This window comes from Musa acuminata, chromosome BXJ2-8 (assembly GCF_036884655.1).
Source record: "Musa acuminata AAA Group cultivar baxijiao chromosome BXJ2-8, Cavendish_Baxijiao_AAA, whole genome shotgun sequence".
NCBI classification, from domain to species: Eukaryota; Viridiplantae; Streptophyta; class Magnoliopsida; order Zingiberales; family Musaceae; genus Musa; species Musa acuminata.
This window is the reverse complement of record NC_088345.1, coordinates 47,220,468-47,246,600: the sequence shown is the minus strand read 5'-3', so window position 1 is coordinate 47,246,600 and position 26,133 is coordinate 47,220,468. Positions and strand designations below refer to the sequence as shown.

At 37.2% G+C, this 26,133-nt stretch overlaps 3 protein-coding genes across 4 annotated transcripts; 1 reads left to right on the top strand and 2 right to left on the bottom strand.

Moving 5' to 3' along the window:
- Positions 1-1,533: 1,533 nt before the first annotated feature.
- LOC135619792 (uncharacterized) lies at positions 1,534-6,332 on the bottom strand. Of its 2 annotated transcripts, none has more exons than XM_065122131.1 (5): positions 5,729-6,332; positions 5,016-5,119; positions 4,348-4,524; positions 2,122-3,980; positions 1,534-1,768 (listed from the first exon to the last, which is right to left on the bottom strand). In XM_065122131.1, the coding sequence occupies exons 1-5, from the start codon at positions 5,896-5,898 to the stop codon at positions 1,619-1,621; spliced, it is 2,460 nt and encodes an 819-aa protein (XP_064978203.1). In that variant the 5' UTR covers positions 5,899-6,332; the 3' UTR covers positions 1,534-1,618. The 2 variants fall into 2 exon arrangements, with proteins under 2 accessions (XP_064978203.1, XP_064978202.1); XM_065122130.1 differs by having other exon boundaries at positions 2,098-3,980; positions 5,729-6,321.
- A 9,466-nt stretch (positions 6,333-15,798) lies between these two features.
- On the top strand, positions 15,799-18,582 carry LOC103995170 (uncharacterized). Its single transcript, XM_009415696.3, has 4 exons — positions 15,799-17,060; positions 17,334-17,747; positions 17,975-18,168; positions 18,260-18,582. Exons 1-4 carry the CDS (start codon positions 16,619-16,621, stop codon positions 18,503-18,505), a joined length of 1,296 nt encoding a protein of 431 aa, XP_009413971.2. The 5' UTR covers positions 15,799-16,618; the 3' UTR covers positions 18,506-18,582.
- Positions 18,583-18,633: 51 nt separating this feature from the next.
- On the bottom strand, positions 18,634-20,526 carry LOC103995169 (large ribosomal subunit protein P3). The gene is made up of 2 exons (XM_009415695.3): positions 20,256-20,526; positions 18,634-18,952 (listed from the first exon to the last, which is right to left on the bottom strand). Exons 1-2 carry the CDS (start codon positions 20,451-20,453, stop codon positions 18,779-18,781), a joined length of 372 nt encoding a protein of 123 aa, XP_009413970.2. The 5' UTR covers positions 20,454-20,526; the 3' UTR covers positions 18,634-18,778.
- Positions 20,527-26,133: the final 5,607 nt, after the last annotated feature.

The following is a 26,133-nucleotide window of genomic DNA, read 5'->3' as shown; positions in this document are numbered from 1 at the left end:
ATATTTAACATTTTTATTTAACTATTTAACTTGATCAGAAATTTTTATAGATTCAGAAAGCAATCAAATAATCTCAAATTAACTATCAGTTAGAATATTTAACATAATTTCTAAACTCTAATTAAAAAAAAAAGAAGAAGCGTTTTTCTTTTCAAATTTCTAGGTGACAGCTAATTGTAATTTGATGTGTGGGAAAAACACAACATGAGTTTTACTATTATACCTTCTTGAACAATGCCAGTGAATAATGAAATGTCATGATGTGTGTTATCCTTTTCCATTCTCATGAAACAAAGAAAGAAAATTTTCTATGTAGATGCAGAATGACATGGTTTAGATATACCTCTTCTCATGGCCATAATTGGCTGCTGCATGACACCAGAGCAGCTTCCTTTTGTTCTTTGTGTTCTCACATGTACAATGTTTTGCCTTCAATCAATGGCTACAACTAACTTTGCATGGAAGAAACAGACTTCACAATGGATAATATATATCATCTCAAGCATCACAATGTAGGGCTTATAAGGCAGCTGTTGCTAGAATCTAATCCAAATTGGTGGTGATTTTTAATCTAAAAACTTCAAATACTCACCAACATGTTCCTATTGTCTTTCTATTCATCTGTCTTCATTTTTTTTCTTTCTCCCAACAGATCTAAGAAAACAACTACCAAGATTATATATTTTCGACATAGCAATGCCTCCATATGTATCTCTTAAGCAATGACAAGTTTCAGAACAATATGATTTATGAGCAAAAGAAAAGAAGAAAGAGGACAACCAAATGTGACAGCAGTAGAAGGGAAGCATAAAAAATTTTACACAATGACCGATCATACTTAGTTGAGACTTTGCTTTGATGTTATTGTTGTAGGACTGATCGTACCTTTGTCGTCAATCATGGATTAAAAGAAGCTGCTGGTATGAATACATGCTAACTGATGATACTCAACATAGCACCAAATAAAATGAGAATAATTTGCTTTTCGATCTATTTCTAAATTATGATTGGTTCTTTTGATGATGATAACACCTAAACACATTTCTAGTTTTATGACAGGACAACAACCAGCCCTAATGTCCCAACTATCTGGGAACAGCTACATGATATAATTTTCTCAGCTAAAGTTTACAAGGATAAAGTCAATGATCTTTCCAAGCCATAAGCAAATCAGAGTACCTCAAATAATTTTGTTGACATTGCTATATGATACTTGTGTAATATTCACAGAGATTTCGTCGAGAAGATGGAATTCCATGGCCTCATAGAATGAAGAAAGGTGGAAAATTTTGTTCCATCAATTATCAAAAACACATTGCAACCATTGATTCTAATTATCAGCTTTAGATAATATATATCCATGAGTTGAAATCATCAAGACATCACCTTAAAAGAAATAATGGTAACAGATTGCTATAATGCCATTGGATCAGATCCCTACTTAGTTAAAGAGGCTACAATGATGGACAATGGTTGGTTATAAATGCTCACTTGAATGGACCAACATGTCTGATGCAAATAATGGAAGAAAAATTGGAAAAAGAATATAAATATTATTTTTTATGATTAAGCCATAGAAGACTGTACTTACGACTTGTACAAGAGATATACAGCTATCTTACATTTCTCGAAGTAAACTACTGATCTTCCGTAGCTCCTTCAAAGCTGCTATAGCTGTACCCTGACCTTTGCCTCCAAGAATGTTGTTTGATAAGTTATCCGATGAGTCAAATTTGCTCTTATCTTGCTGGAAAACTGTCTCAATCACCTACATGAACCAACAACCATGATTATAGTAGCACTTAAAATAAAAAGTAGCCTTCGAATATCATACTCCCACAGTAAGTGATATCCCATTTCAGAATTCAAAAAACTTAATCATATTAGACAAAACTATTACAAGTTTTTTAATTTCATAACCAACTATTGTTGTGAGTAGGGATGTAAACCAAGTGGAAACAAATGAACAAAGCGCTGTTCATGTTAGGGTCAAACAAACAAAAACCTAGTAGATTTATTTTAGATGCAGAATCTTTTGTTGTCATTTAACCCGAAATTTTATTAGGAAATAAGATGAAATGGAAGGCAGATACTCACCAAACTTAAATAAGAATATCTCACCTGAATATGCTCAAGCATGGACTGCCCAAGATTTCTTATAGTGTCCATCACTTTCTTATCTCCCACTTCAATCCTCTTATTTATTCCACAGGAAGTATAGGTTCCATCACAATGTGAAATGTCAAAGCTATCCTTTTCTATATGTCCAGCATTTTGCGATCTTTTTGACTCTTGATTTTCTTCTTTAGAGCCTCTACCAAACCTCCATAACCACTGAAATTTACCTGCAAATGGTTTCCGGTCCTTTGGAGCTGCTATTTGTTCTGGTATAGAGTCAACATCGCCAGATGAAGTGGCTTCAGCATCTTGGGCCAACTGTTTGTCGAGATTTTGACAACAAGGCTCCTCCATATTAGTTGATTCTTCATCTTGCTTATTTTGACTACAAGACTCTTCTGTGCTAATTGTTTCCTCATCATTGTCACCAAGAAATGAATTTGAAGTGATACTGCTTTTCTCCGACTCATTTTCATGGTCATTACCTATGTCATGAGGACTAGTAGGTGTGGAAACCACCAACGTGTTATGACCACTCAAAAGTGTTTCTTCAACCATGCAATTGGAGGTCCTTTGATCGGCCAATTCCTCTGGAAAACCTTTTCCAACATTTAAGTTGTCTGAAATAACAGGAGACTCATTACATTCAGATTTAACATGGTCTTTGGCAACTTCAATAACTTCAGATGAATCACCAAAAAGTCTTCGCCTAACAGAAGACAGAGCATGAGCATTATTCCCCTCAAAGGGTTCCACATTTGTCCTAGAGAAACTTAATCTTTTAGTCAAAATCTTTTTCATAATTCCACTTGAACTCGAGTGACCATTGCTCTGTTTTCTGAGTTCTTCATCCTTATGCAACACCCTCCATTGTTCTTCCCAATATCTATCTGGTATTACATTAAGTGAAGTCTTAGCCAAAGCTGAAGCTGATGGAAGACTGTAACCTCTACTGATCGTGAGCTGATTCTTGTTTGAATATGTTTGGCATGGCGAGGACAATATGTTTGATTCAAGAGCAAGCATCTGCAGTGATTTTGCCTGCTCTATAAGTTTCTTCATATCAGGGTTCTGTGGAAAACTTAGTAATCGTTGCAGGCAAGTGGTTGCAGTTTCAGTGGCTAAAAGCGAAGATCGTACATAGAGAAGCATTGAGACTGCCAAAGCTGCAATAAATGCTCCTCGAGGAGAACATAAAACCTCAAAGTTGAATTCCACATCATTGTCTATGTATCTACTATTCGAAGAATAAAATAGTTCATCCCAAATCACCAAAAGATCATCAAGGCAAAACTCTCGTCCAAACAGAACACGTAACCATCGAAGGGCAAAGTATTGAGGTTCCACCTCAAGCTCAACAAGGTGGCTATGAAGAGAAGAATCCACAATTGATAGTAGATAATATAATGCTGATGAGGCTTCGATGACAGGAGGTAAATTTGAATTGGATCCAGCTACAGGAGAGAAAAAACTTGCCATGGAAACCACACCTTGGGCTCCAAACATTAAATTCTCGAACATGAAATAAGCATCATGTTCCATAAACCTTTCAGATAAAATAACTCCCAACTCACCTTCTGCTCCATAAGAATCACTCAGCAAAAGCATTTCCCTGGTATCAGGATCAAGTTCATCCAGACTATGGTCATTGCATATTTTGTGAAGATTATTCTCTATTTCAATCCCAGACTCCCAGTTTTTTACTCTTCTAATCCTGTGACTAGAGAGAAAGTCGCCTTCAGGGAAGGAGATTTTGTCAAATTCATCACTAAAAAGATCTTCATAAAGCTTTTGCACTTGAGTTAGGTGATCCAGATCAAAATGAAGCACATAGACTAGAGGAGCCAATAATTCATGCATTCCTGTTTTTAAATAATAGGGTCAGTGCTTTTACTATTGAAAAAATGAATAATACACTAAGAATGAACCCAAAGAGTAGTTATGCAGTCAACACTACCAATTTGCGAACTTTAATTTGTGATAACTGTAATTCATGATAAGGATATCAATTTTAATTTAGTAAAAACCTCAATATAAATACTAGTGATAACTTTCATGCTAAAGAAAAGCATGATGAGCTTCCATTTGCAGTAGACTATTATTTTTCCCTCAAGGTTACCTAGGTTATTTATCAAACATTCCACAATGAAATAGGTTAGAGATTAACCTTCAAAATTACAATATTAAGATAAAATTCAAATAAAATAAGAATAAGCTACATAATCTTGCCTTGTCGATATCCATACTCTGGATGCTGCAGACACCATAACAGCAATACCCTTCTAAGCAATGCCTGGCATATAGGAGTGTGAAAGTAGCCACTATGTTCAGGATATAACCTAGACAAATCTTGGTCGATCATTTTCCCCAGCTCAGCATAACTGAAAAACCGACCCCAATTGCTATCTGTAGGCAGTAGATAATCATAGTTGTTAGTAAGTGTGCAGTTACAAGATTCAAAAATTTTTAAGTGCATGGGAGCAAATTTATTTCATTAATCTTAAATGAAATTTCTTGATTTCACCGAAAAAAGTTGCAAGCATATTCACAAAAATAAGTGGGAAAATAATTCAATGGATTCGACCAAATGAGCCATTCTGATGGTCTAGTGGAGTAGTAAACAAACTTATACAAGAATATTTCACCCAGATCTCATAATGAAGTTTATTTTTGTTGGACTTTCCTGGGACCACCATCATGAGAAGTACTTTGGAGGACCATCGTCCGCAACTTACATTACCAACAACTGAAAATGCTGAAATCAGCATGTGTTCTAATTATATCAATAATAACTAGCAAACTCAATGAAGGCTTGTAGGTGAATGTCGACTAAGGCTTGTAAGTGACACTTCAAAAGTTATAGTTCCCTGCAAGCACAACTAAAAAGTTAAGTGTACCTGGATTTTGTGATAGAGGATTGTCCACAGTAAGATCAGGAGATGCTTTCCCATTTTTAGGGGAATGATGATCTATCAGAAGACGACGCCTCAGATTTGCATATCTGTGAACCCAGAAACTTACATGAGGGATTATTTATAGACATATGTAGCAGTTCAGAAAAATACACATGAAAACTTAAGTAGCCTGTGGAAGTCTGAAAGCAAAAACCCAACAGATAAAAGATTTGATATTCCTACATCCACCTGGCTCTGCTAAAAGCCAAAGTGATCTTGTCAGATCGTTATATCAAATTCAGCAAACAGGAAAAAAAAAAGCAGAATATATTTGTAATCTGTCATATAACAAACAAGGGCTACATAGAAAATAAAAATTACTGGTCTAAAATTAGGCAACTGCAATATCAAACATTAAGCTAAACTCCACTGATTAAAATGTGTTGAACAAGAACGTAATAAAGAAGAATATACCGTCACTTCTTTTAGAAAAACAAGAATATGTCATTCCTCCACTGATTAGCAACCTAAGAAGAACTAAATTGAAAGATAGTTTAAATTATTTTTAAGATTGGAAATAGTATTATAAGCAGCGTATTAAATCCACAGTGCAGAAAAGAACAATTCTCCTACAGCAGACAAAGCAAAAGAAAAGGCAACAATGCATCAAACTACACGATTTCCCAGACGAATCTTTAATCCGGTTCTAGTCTCACCTCCTCCGGGTGTCCGCGGTGACGCGCCGGATATCATCGATCGAGGCCGGGGGCGATCTTGGCAGCACTCCAAGATCAATACGCCACCGGACGCTTCGAAGATTAGAGAATCTCTTCTGGGGCATCGACGAGGCATCGGAAGCGGACGCGTCGACCGGAGATGAGCTCATGGTGGTCCTCGTCTGACAGCCCTATCACTCAGCCAGCGGATCCAATATCCGAGAGGAAGCGGCGGCAGAAAGGTGCCGCCTTTGGTATGCAGCTAGGGTTATCTCGCAGAGATGGAAGGTAGGAACACGAAAAAGGAGGGATTTTTGTGGTGCGGGGAGGGATAACAACTGGAACACGGAAAAGGAGGGATTTTGTGATGCGGGGAGGGAGAACAAATGGCTGCTGGCGATCGAGGACGACAAAAGGCGAGAGCTTTGGGAGAGAGATCAAACTCTTGAGGCGTGGATCGGCATTAAAGGTGGGTGTTTTAGGGGCAGAGCAGAGGGGATGCACAGGTTAGGAACAGTGGAAGATAGCAGGCAATTGAGGCTTTGTCTCTATTCTCCTGAGGAGCCAAAAGACTGACCATTGAGAAGTTTCTGCTTTTTTCTTTTCCCATTATTTTTGGCCTATTTGTCAGAGTGGAGAGGATAAGATGGAGAAGAATATATAAATATATAAATATATATATATATATATATATATCAAAAGTTAAAATTTATAAATAGATAATAAGAATTAATGTTGGTCAGTTGATAATTTATATAATAGAATTTAAGCCAATATTATCGTTTTAAAAATATAAAAATAATTAATTAATGAAAACAAAGAGGTATTACATTTTTTGATTAAATGATAACCATGATTAATATTTGAGTTCTGTTGAATGGATTTTAATGGAAATAGCATATATGAAAAAAAAAATTAAGAAATTGAAGAAATATGTAAACTCTAAAATTTTGAAGGATATATACATATATATACATGTAATAATAACATTTTAGAGAAGAAATTATGTTATTTCCAAAATTTGAGTTATATTTCTTCACACTCAATCATTGGATGGTCCCAAGCAAAAAAAAAAAAAACAAAAAAAAAAGGCTGGCTTTCTAAATCTATAATTTACAAAAATGAAACCAAGAAGTGTTCAAAGATTGGAAATCTACTTTATTGTTTTAATAACAATGAATGGCTTCTCCAAATGATTGTTTAGGAAATTAGAAGGGATTTAGTATCCTAAGAGTGGAAAATTAAATTTTGGTGTGTGTAGAGTTTGTTCCTAGTCATCTTTACAATTCTATTGCATGACAAATAATGAAGACACTCACTCTATCTACTTTACCAAACAATTTAAACAAATTATTATTATAAAAGGGGTGACTTCCATTAATATTGTCTAGTGAGGATTAATTTAGATTGTATTTATAACTTTGATACGATTCCGAGATCGTAAGGGACCAATCTTATCGTTGTACTAATATTATTTGATCTAATTTTTCTTCTCGCTTGATAATATAAAATAAATTTGAGAACAAAGTTTGACTGAATAAAATGAGATTACATGAAACATATCTTTCTTTAATAGTTGTGTCAATTAAACATATTCAAAGAATCAAATTATGTTTTGTTACATCATTAGATTCCCATTGTTTCACATGAGCATTTATGTCACAATTTTTGGGGCCACTGAATAATGAAGTCAGACTTAGTCTTTCGATCCGATTTCCACATCAACCAAATTAAATGGCATGTAAAGATTTTGAATCACTTTTATAATAAAATATACTTATTATCTAAAAAATTAATAGAGTCTAATAAATTTGATCAACGATGTGATGTATGGGTTATATTAATGATGTCATAAATCTCTCATCTTGAAAGTTATCTAATCAAATATTTAGGAATTACTGAAAACATTATCGATTAAGGTTATCTTTCTTCTTAATAATGAGGTCACAAATCCCTTATTGTGAGAATTATTGATCAAATATTTAGACATAACCAAAAATTTTGGGCGTATATTAGTGGAATCTATTCGAATAAGCTTTGATTTACAATAAGGATTTTGATTTGGAAACTTAGTAATTGGTCAATAGGACCAACAACATTATGTTGATAATCCATGATCTAATTAAATTGAGCACTAACATTAATGAATGGATGTAGTTTGTGATTTGTTGGATTGATTAGGGTGTGGCAATAAGGTACACCAAACATTCTAATGATATGCGTTCAAGTAAAGCATCAATTTAGGTAGAATAGTTGGTGATATACAAAATTGTATAGAAATCATAAGATGAGAACATTCTCTCTCTCTCTCTCTCTCTCTCTCTCTCTCTGATGACAAAAACGCATGCCTACCCACACCTAGTGGTGACAAAGGAGGAGGCAGCATCACGTGGAAAATGTGTCGATTGATGCCAATTATTGGAAGAGATGCATCTTTAAGACAATGCTACGTGGGCCGATCTTTAACACATCCACCGGCAACAATGTTTCTTATTATTGTTGACATTGATGTTGATGATGACATTGTGCACCTATGTTTGGGACAATTAAGAATTGTCTTGTTTGTTTAGATGTCAAGAATTGATTTGTTATCGGGTGATACAATAAGTGCGAGGTTTGATGATGATGTGCCAACTCAAAGCTTCTGATTAATTAGATTTAAGGGTCAATATGTGTTGTCTTATTTTTGTTTTAACTTGAGCTCGGATTATCGAGATGACAAAAGAGCAATCTTACTTTATGTTAAATTTAATATTATTATTATTATATATGGATGGGCGAGATGTGATGAGTAAGTATCACATCGCTAATATTGACATGTACAAATATATGTTTATATGTATTTGATTCAAATCCTAAGTGGATTGGATCCAATAATATCATATTAGTTATATAAAACACTATTATTTTAGGCACACAATTCACTTTTAGTCATATGTATATGTATGATTTGAGAGCTTGATTCCCTAATAATTCACTCTAATCATGTTTTGTTACATTTATCATAATTCTCTAATATAAAACTCAGCTAACCAACAAGATTTGATTTGATGATGAATAGGCATGGCACGAATAGTAAGGAAGATGATTGCAGTAAACTAAATCGATTATCAACAAAGAAAAATAACACATAAAAAATTAAATAAATTATGTTGGTCGTAAAATCTGAAGTTGCTTGGAGGTGAAAATATAATACTCTTCGAGTTATAACATTCCAAAATCAAATGGGATTTTGTGAAATGATCATTCGAAATGTGAGTTAGAGTAGTTTTCTTTTTATCATTATCTTTTTTTTGTTTATAATATATTTATACAAAAGAAAGTTTATGATTATTTTTTCTTATTATAACGAAGAAGAAAGAAGGTTTAGGATTAATGTCCTTGTCATAAAAGTAGATAATAAAGTTTGTGTTTCTCATTTATATTTTTTCTATTATACCACTTTACGTCCTAATCACGTATCAATTATTGATAAATATCTTATCATCAATAAAATTATCTATAATTTATTAAATCTAAGTATTACTAATTTATTAAATTATCTATAAATATCTTATCATCAATAAAATTTAAGTATTAGTAATTTATTAAATTTATTAAATGTAGTTCAGAATTGCGCACATCAATCATAAAATTTCCCTCAGCTAATTAAAGCCACTCACATTCCATGCTTTTATCATCATATTTCTAATGCATTACCCAATGATCCCACCGTCCATGTCGTCACTACATTCAACAACTAGTGAGCATTTCTCAATCACACCACCTAATTTTGCATACAAAATTTATGTGGATCTCTTCTTTTTCTTGATTGTTAACACCAACTCCAATCTTTTTAAGAAGTGGACAAAAATAAAAGCATGATCCGTGCCATGCCCACCAACAATTGTTCTTGGGAAGTCGATCTAGTCTTCGCACTCCTTTGGTATCGTGTGCTCACACGATCCGATCGATTTGTGTAGAGGAATCAATTTTATTTATAGAGAAATAATTTTACTTATATTTCTATATATATATATATATATTATTATGTTTAATCTCTTTGCTTGGCTACTCGTTTCGATACTTAGGAATATGTGAGTTTAGTATTTTTGGGTATTTTTTGTTTAAGATGGAAATTAAAATATTCACTTCGGTGCTAAGGCACTGTCCGTATGTTTGGTCTTCGATTTAGATTATGAAGCCATTATCTTTGTTAGAATGACATTAACATTAGATTTATCCATGCAAAATTGAAGTCCCATGTATTATTAAGACTTCAAATAAAATATTATTATACTAATACAACTAAATAACAATTTATATTTCTACATAATTAAAAAAAAATCATATTTATCTCCTATATTTAAGTCGAATCATATATCTCTGTAAAATATAAAAATTATGTAAAATAAATATTTTTACATTAATCTTGAAAAATAGTCAGAGAACCAAACCTCACGAGAGTCTCTAAATCTTCTCTAGGATATAAAAACAAAGGTGAAATCATGACACTCATCGTATTATCTTTTTAATTGAGAGGTCTTATATTAGTTAAAATTAAGAAATATTAAAACGGAAAAAAGATAGAAAAGAAATTATAGAAGCTTAATTGTATTCACGTGTGCCTCTCCTATTTATACAAGTTAGGAGAGAGAATTTTCCTTAATAGATTAGAGGATTTCTCTCAACAGAGTATAGAGATATCCTTGAGAAATCTTATATGCTATTATGCCCCCGCAATGGTGCTCTTATCAAGGATGTCAATCTTGGACCGATGTAATGCAAAAAGGTGACGAGCGAGAGGCTTCGTGAGTGAGTCGGCTAACTGATTAACTGAATGGACATGAGAAACTGATAGTTGACGGCGGACAACTTGATCTCACACAAAATGAAAGTCGATAGCAATATGTTTCATGCGGGAGTGGAACACCGGATTAGCGCACAGATAGGTAGCTCCAATATTGTCACAATATATTGTAGGAGTAGAGTTGATGTTGAGTTCTTTAAGCAGATTTGTGATCTAATTGAGTTCTATAGTGGCAATGGTGATGACACAGTATTCAGCTTCAGTTGTAGACCGTGCGATTGTCTTTTGCTTCTTAGAACTCCAACTAATTAGATTAGCGTCAAGGAAGACAATATACCCCGATGTGGATGTTTGATCATCAAAGTTTCCTACACAATCGGCATCGGTAAATGCATGAAGTTGAAGTGGAGAGTATTTATGAAGAAAGACACCATGATTGAGAGTCACTTTAAGATATCGTATGACTCGTTTGACTATAGACCAATGCATAGCAGATGGCCTCTGCATAAACTGTGATAATTTGTTAACTGCAAATGAGATGTCGGGACGGGTGAGAGCTAAGTACCGTAAGGAACCAACGACTTATCAGTATTGAGTGAGTTCCGTAGTAGGACTTCCATTAGATAATTTGAGAGAGCCACTAGCAGATAGAGGAGTTGTAACCACATTTATGTCCTGCATGTTTGTTTTGGATAATAAATCTTGAATGTACTTTCTTTGTGATAAAAAGAGACCGAAAGATGTGAATGTAGCCTCTACACCCAGAAAGTAGTTCAGGGGTCCTAGATCTTTGAGCGAGAATCGATCTATCAACTGTTTGATGAATGCTTGGATTTCTATGGGGTTGTTGCCTATGATAATGATGTCATCCACATAGACCAGAATATATATTGTGTCGCTATGGCGTTGTCTAAAAAATAACGAGGAATCAGATTTGGAGTTGAGAAAGCTAACTGAAGTAAGAAAAGAGCCAAGTTCAGTGTACCAGCTCTTGGAGCTTGACGAAGTCCATAAATAGCTTTTCGAAGTTTGCAGATATGCTTTGGATACTGAGGATGAGTGAAACCAGGAGGTTGTTGCATAAAAATATCTTCAGTTAGAATCCCTTGTAAAAAGGAATTATTAACATCCAATTGGCGTAATTGCCGGCCCTCAGTGGTGGCGAGACTCAGGATAAGTCTGATTGTAGTGGGCTTAACAATGAGACTAAATGTCTCAGTGAAATCAACTCTATGTCTTTGATGAAACCCTTTGACGATGAGACGTGTCTTATATTGGGCAAAAGAGCCATTGGGGTTCCGCTTAACTGAAAAACCCACTTACACCCAATGATATTTTGTGTATGATAAAAGGGTACTAGATCTCATATCGAGTTATAGAGGAGGGCATTATATTCCTCACACATGGCGGTACGCCAATGTGAAGATTTTTGGGCTTGAGTGAAGGTGGTGGGTTTTTTGGGCTTGAGTGAAGGTGGTGGGTTCAACGGTGGTGGATGAGGAATCCGATAGCATGAAGATCAAGGACCTGACACGGTTTGAAAATACCATTCTTAGAGCGTGTGGTCATAGGATGGTTGGAGACATCGGGGCCGTGAGGCTATGCTGTTGGAAGAAGTGGTTGAGAGTCATTGACATAGGCCGGGTCAGGTGGAGGTACGTCAGGGTCACTTGACCGAGAAGGAGGTAAAGATAACGATTATGATCCTGAACCAAGTACCCCAATAGTCGGAGAAGAGAGAAGTGGAGGAATAGGCAATTGCTAAACCGGAAGAGTGGAATAATGTGGATCATGAGAGGAGAAACTAGATGATGTCATGGGAGGCTCGTTCGGTTGGATCGGAGGTATACCCCAATGAGAAATGGTTAATAAGGTGGTCTGCATAGTAGGAGAGGTATGGTTGTGAAAAGGAAAAACAGACTCAACAAAAATAACATGACGCGATATAAAATTTTTGTAAGTGTGGAGATTATAGCAGCAGAAAACATTATGTTCAAGAGAGTAACATATAAAAACGCAAAGATTAGATCATGATGTTAACTTATGAGAGGCATAGGGACGTAACCATGGATAGCATAGACAACCAAATACTCTGAGTTTGCGAAGGTTTAGGAGTTTGTGAAATAGTGAGTCAAAGGGGGATTGGTATTGTAGGACTGGCGTAGACATTCTATTAATAAAGTAGACGACAGTTTGAAAGGCTGTCGTCCAAAAGTTTGAAGGCATGGAAGCCTGATGGAGAAGTATGAGCCCAGTTTCTACTATATGCCGATGTTTGCATTCGGTGGAGCCAACAAGTTAAGGAGTATGCGGGGGAGACTTGAAATATTAGATACCACAAGCTGAGAGATAGGACACTAGAGCTTGATATTCACCGTCATCATCAGAGTAATCCATTTTGATGGTAGACTGAAAATGGTTTTTGACCAACTTTCGAAAAGTGGGAAAGATGATCGAAATGTCATATTTATGGTGAAGAGGATATAGCCATGCGTACTTAGTGAAGTGATATATAAAAATGACATAAAATCTGAATTTATCAAAAGATAGGATTGGGGCAGGGCCCCAAACATCTGTATAAATAATTTCAAATGGTTTAGAGGTGAAAATGGAAGATAGGCCAAATGGTTGTTGATAACTTTTATTACTAAGACATACATCACAATGCGTTATAGAACTATGCGATTTAGAAATAGGAAAAGAGAAACTAGAAAGTAATTGTGGTGAATAAGGGACAAGGGATGACTAAGACGACGATGCCACATATCAACTAGAGCCACAATGAAAGAATGAATAGTAAGCTGGGTTATTTGTGGAGCTGACGGCTATTCGTAAATATTTTCTCTATTCAAGCCCTAGATTAAGGATGCCCCCATGCTCAAGTCCTTAACAAGAAAGGAATCATGAAAAAATTCAATTGAAGTATTGTTATTTTTGCAAAACTGAGAAACAAAAATGAGGTCACGTTTAATATTAGGGGCATATAAAACATCATCGAGTGTAAATGTAGTAGTATAAGAAGTAAACGTTGTGGAACCAGTATGAGTTATAGGAACGTCGTTACCGTCATCGATGATGATATCTTCATCGCCACCATAGGGATTATGGAGAGACAGATTCTGAATATCAGAGGTGATATGATGGGAGGTGCCAGAGTCCACAATCCAGTTAAGCTGGCTAGTCGTCGGAGTAGTAAGGAGATTTGCCCGAGGCCAGTATGATAGAGCAAGAAGGCAGGGTTGAGACCGACAAACTTTAGCGGAGTGTCTGATTTTATCACACAACTGGCAGATGATCCGTCGTTGGTGGCTTGAAGGGGCAGGATTCCAAGGTGGACGAGTATTGGAGTTACCACTTTATGAGAAGTTAGGAGGATAACGGGGGTGTTTCATGGGACCCATAGGATCAAGAATACCTTTGGTGATGTTCGGAGGGTACTGAGTATTCTTCCTCTTAGACTTATAACTGGCTTGAGCTGTGATAGACAGTTTGGGCAATTTATTCGCACGCTTCAAATACATCTCATAGTCAGTCAACTTATCATAGAGTTCTTCAAAGGAGACTAGCGAGTTGTGTGCTCGAATTGCAGCCGCCAACTCCTTGTAGTCATCTCCAAGACCATTTAGGGTATGGATGATAATCTCCTCGTCACATAGGGAATGACCTATCAAAGCCAAGTCATCGATAATAACTTTGATATTTTATAGATAATTAGTGATAGTACCCCTCTTGTTTGGCCATCATCAGCTTGGATAGAAGACTAAGCTTGCGAGTACGCGAATGATTCGCCAATGTTGTTTGCAGTTTAGACCACACATCGGAGCGACGGATCCAGCAACTGAGGCTTGAATAGTTTGGAAGATGAGACGATCTTGACGTAACCATAGTTTGTGAGTTGGATTAGGTACTGGACTAGGTTCTCCGGGGATGTTAAGCATGGCTGGCGGACAACTGAAGGAGTCATCAACGTAACCTAGCAAGTTGTATCCAAATAAGAGATTAGAAAATTGAGCCCGTCAAGACGTATAATTGCCATCCTTTGATAACTTGAAAGGGATTAGTATGACTGCATTGATAGAGATAATCCCTGTAGTAGAAGAATTGTGAGTCCCTGCAGAAATAGGAACTGGAATATCAAAAGAAGATAACAAAAACATCCCAGTGAGGATTGTTGCTGCAATGAAGATTGTTGCTGCAGCAAAGATTGCTGCGACAACGAAGATTGCTACGATAACGAAGTCTGCTGCGGTAGCGAAGACTACTGCTAAAGACTGCAGCTGCTGCAGATCATTACTACTGCTGCAGCTGCTACAGATTGCTATGGTTGCTACTGCAGCGATGTTAAAGAAATCTACAGTGATGCCGCAGTAGGAGAAACTTGTGAGAAATCTGCTAAAGCTCTGTCGGCCTCAATGCAGGAAGCGATAGCAGCAGCAGATGCAGCGAAAGCTGCTGTGGCAGAGGAAGCAAGATGCAGCGGTAGATGGAAGCGATTGTTGCTACAAGAACTACAATCGTTCCTACTGCCACAGGAAAGCACTGATGGTTGTGCAGCAAGGATGGCGACAGCGGCACTTCTCGCTCGAGCGAGATGCAAGAATGAGGAGGAGAGGTCGTTGGCCGGGGAGCAGTTACGAGGACGGCAACCACCACGGCAACGTAGGTGAGGTTCTTGGGAGGGTAGGAGGTGGCCGACTCGGTCGATGATGGAGTCGGAGAGGCGGGAGAAGAATCACCGGTCTTCTGCAGTAGAGGAAGGAAGTCAACACCAATCCTTTCAGCTTCCACATCGACACCTAGAGAAGTAGTAGAAGTCGAATTACCTTTGTAAGGGAAAAGGCTATGATACAATGTTAGAAAAGAGATAGAAAAGAAATTATTGAAGAAACTTAATTGTATTCATATTTATAGGGAGAATTTTACTCAGATTAGAGGATTTCTCTAGAGATATCCTTATATAATCGAGGAAAATATCATGAGTTATAAAATCTGAAAACTTTAATTGATACTAATATCCTTTAAACATATTGAGTAATTTACTTATTATATAATTACACGTATATAACTCAAACTACTTGGCATTAATCATATTTAAAAGTGATTAATCTTTTTTATAGATATTATTGAAAAAGGAAGGAAGGGGCCCATTATATATATATATATATATATATATATATATATATATATATATATATATATATATATATATATAAAGCTAATTTTCAAAGGATATGTGTGCAAAATCTCTTTCTTACTTTAATCACCTGGCGTGAGGCTCGTCTGTCTCGCGTCAGGGTCCAGCTTATCTGGTGACGTATCCGCTTGAAGGCTGAATCTTGAACTGGAAAGTGCAGCAGATCCTTGCAAAACATCAATCAATCAATCAATCAATCAGTCAGACGGTCAAATGAACCGTCCAGATGAAAGGGCTCGAGGGCATTTTAGGACTTCCAAGTTGGGTCTCTCTCTCTCTCTCTCTCTCTCTCTCTCTCTCTCTCGTTCTCTCCACGCCGACGGTCGGTAGTCGGTACTACGTCCCCGCGCGAACTCCGACGCCTACGTCAAATAATCGCCGAATCTTTTCCTCGCGATTCTGAAGCCCCAACAAAGCCCAATTTCTCGGCTTTATTTAAATTTAGATTGTTTTCCCGCCACCCGATAAATTGGCGATGTTTCCGAGGCCCCCGTGCTGTCATCCGGACTCTCAGCGTGCCGGGAGCGGGTCGCCATTTCCTCGCCCCCAAACCCCGAGCCCCATCCCTAAGCCCGCTCGTCCTCTCTCTTCCTTCGTCTCCAACGCGGTGGATCGTCGGCCTCTTAGGGCTCCCGGGGAGCTGCAACTCATCACCGTCTTGCTTCCCGTTCTTTGTTTGATGAGCCGTGGGTCCGATCGCGCTGCGGATTTCCGGCTCTCCGGCGATTTCTTCCTGCTTCTGCTGCTGTTCCTCTTGGCCTTCTTCTTGTTCCTCTTATCTCTCGTGCTCTTCGGTTTCCTTGGCCTCGTCGCTCTCTCTCGCCTTCTCCTTGAGTGAGTCTGGGGAACAAGAGGGGATCTGTTTGGGCTTTTAGCTTCAGAATCAACCGATTCCTCAGGGGACTTAATGGAATTCCTCAAGACAAGGTTTCCAAGTCGTGTTGGTAAGTTGAAGGGGGTAAAAAACCCAGATCAGGACCGAGAACAGTTGTCCTTGTCCTCGGAGGAGCTCAAAGATGAGACCTTGGACGCAATGCCGAAGCCGGCTACCGCTCCGGATGGGGGAGACGACGACGACGACGACGATTTCATCACGAACGACGTGAAGAGGCGGCTGAAGGAACTGAGAAAGAACAGCTTCATGGTCCTCATACCAGAAGAAGGCCATCCGGGAGAGCAGGAAGAGGAAGAGGTAGAGGAAGAGGAGGAGGAGAGCAGCTCGAGTGGGTGGGGGGCCTCAGAAGCCGGTGCTGGGTATTCCTGTTGTGGGTTCGACACATTTTATGACCAGTACTGCGACCGGATGCTGTTCTTTGACAGGTTGATATCCCGGCATCTAAATGAAGCTGGTATGGCATCAACAAATGCATCTGCATCTCAAAGATTCTGCAATCATATTATTATCCATAGATATATGTATTTTAATACTTGATGATGAGCTTCAACTGTGTAGAATTTAAATTGCCGTGTCCGGTGAATGATTCCAAGTGCATTTTGCCTCTGTATCACCTCATGTTCTTAACTTTGATCTAATGTTCCTCTCCTATTAGTGGCATTAGTTTGATCCTAATCCGAGCTACTTCTGTCAAGTTTCATACAAGTTTACGACTTACATGTTACAGGATCTCGGAGTACCTCACAGCGATCACTCAGATCTGTGTCGAAGAAGTTAGATTTGGCCCTTCGAAAGCTCCGTTTCAAGAAGGGGCAAGACGAGCACCCAGACGACCGCGAACAACTACAGCTGCCGCAGCAGGAAGACGAGCGGTGCCGAAACCTTGAAGCTGCTTATGTAGCGCAGGTTTCTTTAAGTTGGGAGGCACTTCATGGTCAGTACATGCAACAGAGACTGAAGATTTCGTCGCAGCCGGAGGATGGTGCTTCCTATGGCTATGCTGCGCAATTGTTTCAGCAGTTCCAGGTTTTGTTGCAGAGATTTATTGAGAACGAGCCATTTGAGCAAGGATCTAGGGTGGAGGTTTATGCCCATGGCCGGAGTTGGCTGTCTAAGTTGCTTCAGGTGCCGAATTTTCTAGGTAAAAATAAGCAACTCCGTTAAACTTCTCTTCAGTCGTTTCAATCACATTCCATTTGTGAGATTAAAGAATCTGTGCTTTGCACCTGTCTTTTACATAATATGTGGTGGAAACTGAGTGATCTCTAGGTTATCATCTTTCAGACAGAACAATAGGTATTATCATGCAAGAACACTAACCTCAAATCCAATATTCTGTTCTTCGATATGCTTTTGCTTTCCTTTCAGGTATAGATCAGAAAGAAAATGTGGAGAATTATACGGACTTGCCAGTTCTTGCGGCCGACTTAGTTAAGATAATGGAGGATTCCATCCTAACCTTCCACCTTTTTCTGAAGATGGACAAGAAAAGAACAGGTAGCTTCTTTCGAGCTCACAGCCCTCGGAGCTCCCTTCATCAAGTGCAAGCCTCACTTGATAAGGTATGCCACATGATCGAAGATAGATGCATGCTGCAAATTAAATGATCAGTAGAAATATTATAAATTGGTGATTCATGGCTTTGAATTGCAGAAGGAGATGAGAGCGAAGGAACTGTTCAAAAAGAAGAAAGGGTGGAGGAAGAGAACCTGGCCGACCACCACGGAGGAAGTGGAACTGCTATTTGCTCTCATCGACATCAAAGTCATATCGAGGGTTCTGAGGATGGCACGGCTCAGCAAGGAACAGTTGTTATGGTGTGAAGAAAAGATGAGCAAGCTCGATCTGTCGGGCAACAGACTCTGCAGGGATGGCTCGCTGCTCCTCTTCCCCTGTTGATAGTGCGCTTTGCTTATTTTTCCTCCTGTGCTTCTATTACTACATGAATCAGACAATATATCAACCTTTGATCTGTAAAGTGCAGTAGTGGCCTTCCAATTGTGACACATACTATGATACAATAGTAATAATAAATCAATACTACGACAGTTCAAAATTTTATTATTGACTGAAATTGATAAATCAAAGCATAACATCGCTCATTAATTTTCTAAGGTAGCAATCAAGAATTTTTCGAAAGATCAAAAATAGCACACCATCCAAACTGGTAAACTAATCAAAGAGGGAGAACCCCATATCATCATCGCTCTCCTCTTTCTCTTCCTTCTTTTCCTCGGGAGTGGGAGGTGCATCTGGAGCAGCAGCACCGCCACCAGATCCTGCAGCTGCGCCACCTGGAGCACCAGCTCCGATAAATGCTCCACCACCACCTCCCCCAATTATCACCTGTACGTCCAGAAGCAAAATAACCGTGAGAGGAGAGATTCACAAACTGATATCTGTAATGAAGCAACTTATATTACTCTCAACACAACCTGCCCACAGTAGAGCTGAACATGATGATGAACAGATGCACACATACAAAATTAGCTCATGCTTCTAACATTGTTTAACATGATTAACACGCCCATACAAGAGCACATGAAAAAGAGATTCACAAGATAAAAAGAGACATCTTGCGGGCATCACCATCGGCACCAGGCATAAAAGAAGACTCTTGAATAAGCAAAAAGAACTTTCTACTGTTTCGATTTGTCACTTATTTGATTTGAAGATTTTGTCAGAAATAAGCCGACATGGCTTGAAGCATACTATCCAAATTGCGATTCTTTATACAATTGGCTGAGTGATCGGACATGATCAGACAAGATTGAACCCGCTTCGGCGAATGCGTGCAAGCAACCAAAAGGAACCTTAACACACAGCATATATAAGGCATTTATTTTATAAGACTGTAGAAGCAAGCAGTACAAAAAATCATTGGTAAAGCAACCAAGTTCACATACCAATCTTCTTAAATCTTATTTAGGTTGGATAATAATTTGCTGGATGATATGATCCATGACACCAATAAAAAAAGCAGTAACCAGCTACTAGGCAAAATTAACTTTGATAATTATCAAAAAGAAGAACCCAAGAGTAATATCTTCGGAGTGACAAACCATTGATCTTCCAATATAACATATAATGTGTAGGAAAGGTTGATGCGTCCTTAGATTAGGATAAGCACTGATGGAGTAAGGCCCCAAAGAACCAAAGATGTATGTTTTCAAGAAGTGTAAACCGTCTCCTACGCTTTGCCACTAATAACACATATTTAAGCATTACAATAATTCCCAGCTCGATCTCTGGTTGCTCTGGAACATACAATAAGTATATATCTATAATAGAGGAATCCAGCATACTCCTTCCAAATAGCATTTACTTATCGCAAAACCATCACTAAATTAAAATCATTCTTACTATACATATAGTGCATCTTCCACATAATTTGCCCTTTCAAGCTTTCTCAAACCCCTTCCCACCTTACCTCTCTTGCTCAAAGGACGAACCTTTCCCTAAATACAATGACATGATACATATCTCATGACCTCCCGACTACAAAAGAGAAAAAAATCTAATAACATAATTGATCACAAGAAATAAGGAAGATAAGAGCTTGTTGTAAGCCTATTTATGATAAAGATTAATTTGCGATCAACGACAAGTAGAGACACACATTAGGCGAAATCAAGGAAAGGCCTCTCACCTGGAAGACGGCCGAAGAGGGGGAGACCATGGAGAAAGAAGACTGGACGCCGCCAGTGGAGTCAACCGCGAGCGCCTCCTGGACGAGCAGCCGCTGGAGGTCGAAAGTCGAAGCGGCCGACGCCTCCAGGTCGCCGGAGAGCTGCTTCGCGCTCCACTCGCCGCCGGAGCTGCGGCACACGAAGGTGAACACGCCCATCGCCCTTCCGCGTCTCCTCACTCGCGCCGACCGGAAGCTGTACAAACCCTAGGAATGGACGGGCCCCCGTCACCCCCACCTCTCCCCTTTTATAGTAGACGCACCATACTGGATGGACAAAAAAGCCCATCACATTATAGTTTCTTCGCCGATACAGTTCGACCACGTGCAGATCACGTGACATAAGATTTGGTTAGGGGACTTGAATTGGACCGGATCAATCATGCGTCCATGATTTGATGGACCACATCATGATTCATGTGATGGGTCGTTAGATTGACCATTGGCCAATCAAAGATACATACGAGTCCAGATCAATTCGAGGCGCTAATCTTGGCGAGCACTTGGACTTGATCTCAAATGCTACCAGAAACATCATGTAATCACAGCCGTCGACTTGATTTGATGCACATGTGCCGCTATTCTTCCACTGAGGTATTGAGTTGATCCTATTGCTATCTTTGTGTTCAGCTATAGATATTATTTTTTACGAAATTAGAAAAAATATTTTATAGAAGAAAAATACAAAAATTATCCCTCCTATCAAAATGTGCAAACAAATATAGTTGAGAGAGGACCTATGTAAATTTAGATGATTAGATACAAAAATAAATCGTTTCGTGTGCATATATATATATATATATATATATCAAAAAAATTATCTTGGTCCTCGGAGAAGCCCAAGGCTAAACTGCAAGCTCAGTTCAAACCCAAATCAAAGTTCATATTTTAGCCCAAATCATAACTCCAAGTTCTTCGAACTTTGAATCTAAATTTATCGGATGAAGTTTTAGATACACCTAATAATTATTATGGATTGAAGGTTCGAAACTTTATCTAATATTTTTTTAAGCAATATTACCTAATTTAGAGGTTTTGGAATGAAGCCTCATGTGAGATTATTGCTTGCAGCAGAAGGCCACTGCAGATAATGAAGGCCACTGCAATATTATCTCATTTGACATCCAATCCTTGCATCTTTTAGACATCAGAGGGAGGAACCCATACAGCTTCTCCCCCTCATTATCAGCTAAAGCTACTCTCATCCAGGTGTTGTTTGCTCTGTTATTTACCATATCATTACATCTCATGCATTCATTTTAGTTGATTGCAAAATTGTCAGGAAAGTCACTATCACTCTGCAGATATTTCTGAGTTTTGGATAATTACATGGATATTCTGATTATTTTTAGAGAATGCTGGTGAATACATACAAGATGGACAGCAGGGTAGCATATGAGCAAATTAATGAGGATAGCATGATGGTGAATTGGATGATATGGTAGTTTTGCTGTTGGTGTTAGGCATTTATGACTTGATTATGGCTTGTCACAATCTTGTTTATTGCAGGTGTTGGGTCTTTATCACTAGATTTTTGCATTCACCCCTGTGGAGCATTAGATCAATGGTTTATTATCAGAAAATAAAAAGTGAGGAAAAACAAGGATCAGATTCTGCTTGAGTTCTTGAGCTCTTGAATTCCACATGATCAAGTTGTATGTGCATTTTGATGTGAAAAAAATAATCAAATCCTCATTCAAAATTGCCTTTAAACAGCTGTCCAATTGCAGCAGAAGGCCACTGTAGATCAATTGGAAGATTTCTGTAAGTTTTAGTTTTCACATGAGAATGTTTAGAATAATTCTGATCTAATATTTTAGATTAGAAAGGAAACAAACATATATAAAAAGGAACAAATCAAATTTGATTTTGATCAAGATTGTATCTCTACAAGAATGAAAATCTATCCCCTTCAAAGAACAAAAAAGGTAGATGGAATGATGCAATACGATATTTGTTTTAGGGAGTTGTTTGCCTGAAATAACTCCTTATTATCTTCTTATTTTCATTCCTCTATTATTACAAAAGAAAAAGCTTTGTTAGTTCTTGACCAGCTTGTCCTACATAATGGATGTCCTCAATCACAAACTGAACATCTAGCATCTTTTTCTCTTCACACATTATGATTATTATTTCCCCTGATCAACCTAATCCAGCTGATCTCCTGTTGTAGAGGATGAAAGAAAGATGGGGATCAACTAATCAGGTGGGACAGAACCTGGTCTGTCTTCATTCTTTTCAGGCCCTATTCAATGTCACAAGAACATGAAATGTCCACTTCAACAGGTAGGGAAGATGCCCTACTTGCTAACCAGCCCTTAGGTGATGTGGTGTCATTGTGGTCTGAGTCAAGTGAGCTGGCTCTTGTGGAGTTGGGTGGATGAATGATGAATGTATGGTGCTTAGATCTTGCATTTAATGGACTTTGGGTTTTTCTTCTGTGCATCTTTTTGAGCACATAAAATAGTGTAAATTTTGTTATACCAACAAAAAGAGAGAGTGAAGAAAACAAAAGAGGAAGATCCCAAGTATGAGAATGATATCATATAATAGATTATAACTTTATTTGCTGTCTGTGGTGCTTGTGTAATCAATACATACTCTAGTTTTTCTAGGTATAATAGAGATGCTGAGTCACAATACATAATTGTGCTTTTGTGCATACTCAATAGTGTTTTATGTGTTATAGAATAGTTAATCATGTCAAAGTACAAAAGTAGTGAGTCTTAAAAGCAAAAGTTGGAGTTTTCAAAAAGGACCAGACCTCATTTGACATTTTTTTCTTTATTCTTTTTTTCTGTTTTGGAAATATAAGGTAAAAGGGATTTATGTATATCAGTTTGCTGTTACAGAGACTGTACAATTTTGAAGAGTTGAGGGACCAGAATAAATAGCTAGGACAAAAGATAAAGACAACATGAAAAAGAAAGAGAAGGATTTAATGGAAAAGGATGTATGTTTTTGATTGGCTCTTTTGATCATCGATTAAAAAGAACATATCCATGCACCAGATTTTCGCCGATGAAAAGTTTGGGGAGGATTAATATACGCTATCTTAGTTTTTTTTTTTAAAAAAAATAATTTTATGACTCAAAAACCTGATCTTTCATATTGTAAGAGAACAATCTTTCTCTTATATTAAAGCTTATACTCTTTAATTAAAAATATTAATTTGGAAGCATAATCTGAACAAATAAAACATCCAATAAATCCTTCACTTCTTATAAAATACCAGGGATCTCTATCCTTTATGCTTAAAAAAAAAAAGAAGGTACTGACCCATCTTTCAATAGTAATATATTAAATCATCCTCTTTAGGAGACTTAATTTGATAGTAAGATTGTTTATGGCATGAAGCATCAATGTTTAAGTCATAAAAAGAATAGTTAAGACTGCATATATTGACCCTGAATACTCCGGTACCTATCACTAGAAAAATTGTAACTTGCTTTTATTAAGCTGTTAGTTTCGATTAAAAGTCATTAGACATTATAAAACAACTGTTCTTCAAGCGAGTAAAAAAGGACTGCAAATTAACTTTCAGAACTCAGTATACTCAAGGAACTGACCTTAAAAAATGTCATGATTCTTTAGTCACACATGATTTGAACAAACTGTCATAGTACTCAGTTAAATGCATTTGTTTATTGAATTCTTTAGTCACACATGATTTGAACAAACTGCCATAGTACTCAGTTAAATGCATTTGTTTATTGAATTCTTTCTCCTGTTCTGCTTTCTCTTTTGAGTTCAAGAAGTATCTAAATTAATGCACTGTAGCTCTTGCTAGGTTCACAAAGAAATTTATGCAGTCTACAACCAGATTAAGCTGTTCTGAAATATGCAGCATCAACTTTTTCCTTCTGCTGTAATCATTAAAGCTTGATCCTTGCATTTTCAAGGAATGTTCTATTTTGCCAGCCGCTATCACCTCAATTATTTTCAAGCATTAACAACTGACACTCTCAGAAAATTCAAATAATCAATCCACAGAGTTTCAAAGGTCAACATTGTTCACTCAAAGAGAAGAATGCCTTTAAGAAGCTATAATTTATTAAACAATAATGACAAAAGATAATTAAGAAACAATTAAGAGATTGCTTTGCTTAAAAAGAGATAATAGGTTTATTTACCTATTGAATTTATTCCCCATGCATATTCTTTTTACTTCACTTTCTCAATAGCCTCCTTTAATCAGTTTTAGGATATGCCACAGAAGAGGTCAGTCCCTTTTAGCACAAGGTGGTCCTAAGGTGCAGTCCTTATAATTTGATGTGATGCTAATAGATGAATCAAAGGAGTCTTTCCCCTCACCTTCCAGGGTCTATGATCATGTCAGGCCATCTAATTTACAAATGTCAGCACTTGATTCACTCATTATTCATCTCATTGCATGTGCTCTTCAATATATTACATTTAACTAAGAACTTGTTCTTTTACAGTAAGAGAATTTGTCACCCCCTCTTTATCTCTAAACTCATCTGTGATGTAAATGCAAATTCAAGTGTTAAATACAATGTTCTGCCTTCAGTTTTATCATCATATTCCAAACTCTGATGGCTAAGAAAAGAACAAACTAATTGGACAGAGAGGTTCAAAAGGACTGGTAAAAAACACAATCTATAAAGCCCCATAGTACAATATTCTCACCAACTTGATCCATAATTTGAAGAGGAGGATTCCTGCCTTTTTTTTCTCTCTCTGATTCTGCATTTGGTCAACTTCTTCCATGCTCCAGGGTTTGTTGTACCAGCTGAGGACTGGTAACAATGAGGTCTCATTTCAAGAGACATGCTATACTTAAGTGTTCCCTGAGGAACACCCAGAAGACAAGAGACCTGTCTATTGAACCAATGGATTCTCTAAGTCCTAGGGATACTAAACATCCTAGCTGGTGATACAATATATAGAAAACTGTTGTTCAACCACATTCCAAAAATTTTAGTGTAGATCAGATGGTAGCACCTATGGATTAAGCTTGTTGGTCTTCATTTTTTTTTAAAATCTCCTGTTGGTATTTATGGTGGCCAACCTGATTCTGCATCAGCAAAATAAGTTGCCAACAACCACTAACTGAGATGTTTTGTTTAAATTTGGAAGCTACTCTTTATCAAATAGCTCTTTAAGGTAATATTTTATACAGTTTAAGGTTTGTGTTATCAGCAAGTACCTATCAGATTTATTAATGTCTTTAACTTCTAATGCTCCTTATTATCTAAAGCTTATTAACTAAACTTAATATAAAATGAAGTATCATGTTGCCTTTAATCTTCTGCTTGATACACCAAATCCAACTTTTCAGATGAATCCAGAACAGCAGAGAGATCTATTTAATTTGTAATTTGATCAAATTGCCTGAATCAAAGGAATTAGTAGGCTTCTTGTTGATCCCTGAGGCCATTGGTCACACCATATTGTTGAAAATGCTAACTTGTGTTGATGGTAACAAATAGTAGATCCCTTTTTTCCATACTTATTATGGACCTAGTTCATGTAATCAACTGATACATGTATTCTGCTTTGGTTATCTGCAAAATAATGCTTTTAGATCTTGGATGATTCAAAATAGTCTTGTTGTATATGACTCTGCAATAATGGAGTCTAATCTACTTGTAGATATCTAGTAAAAGTTATGTATGTGTATGTTTTTAATTTAAAGCCATCTTAGTTCTTTCAATCAGTTTAACAACTAAAAAATGTGATTGCAAAATGCACCACAAAAAACAGCAATCATCAATGATGGTGTTGAAAAGTATGCATAGATTTGACTTGAGAGATCCAATTACTTCAGCTATCTACTTGCTTGAAGTTCCTCTAATGCATTTGAAAATGTTTCATC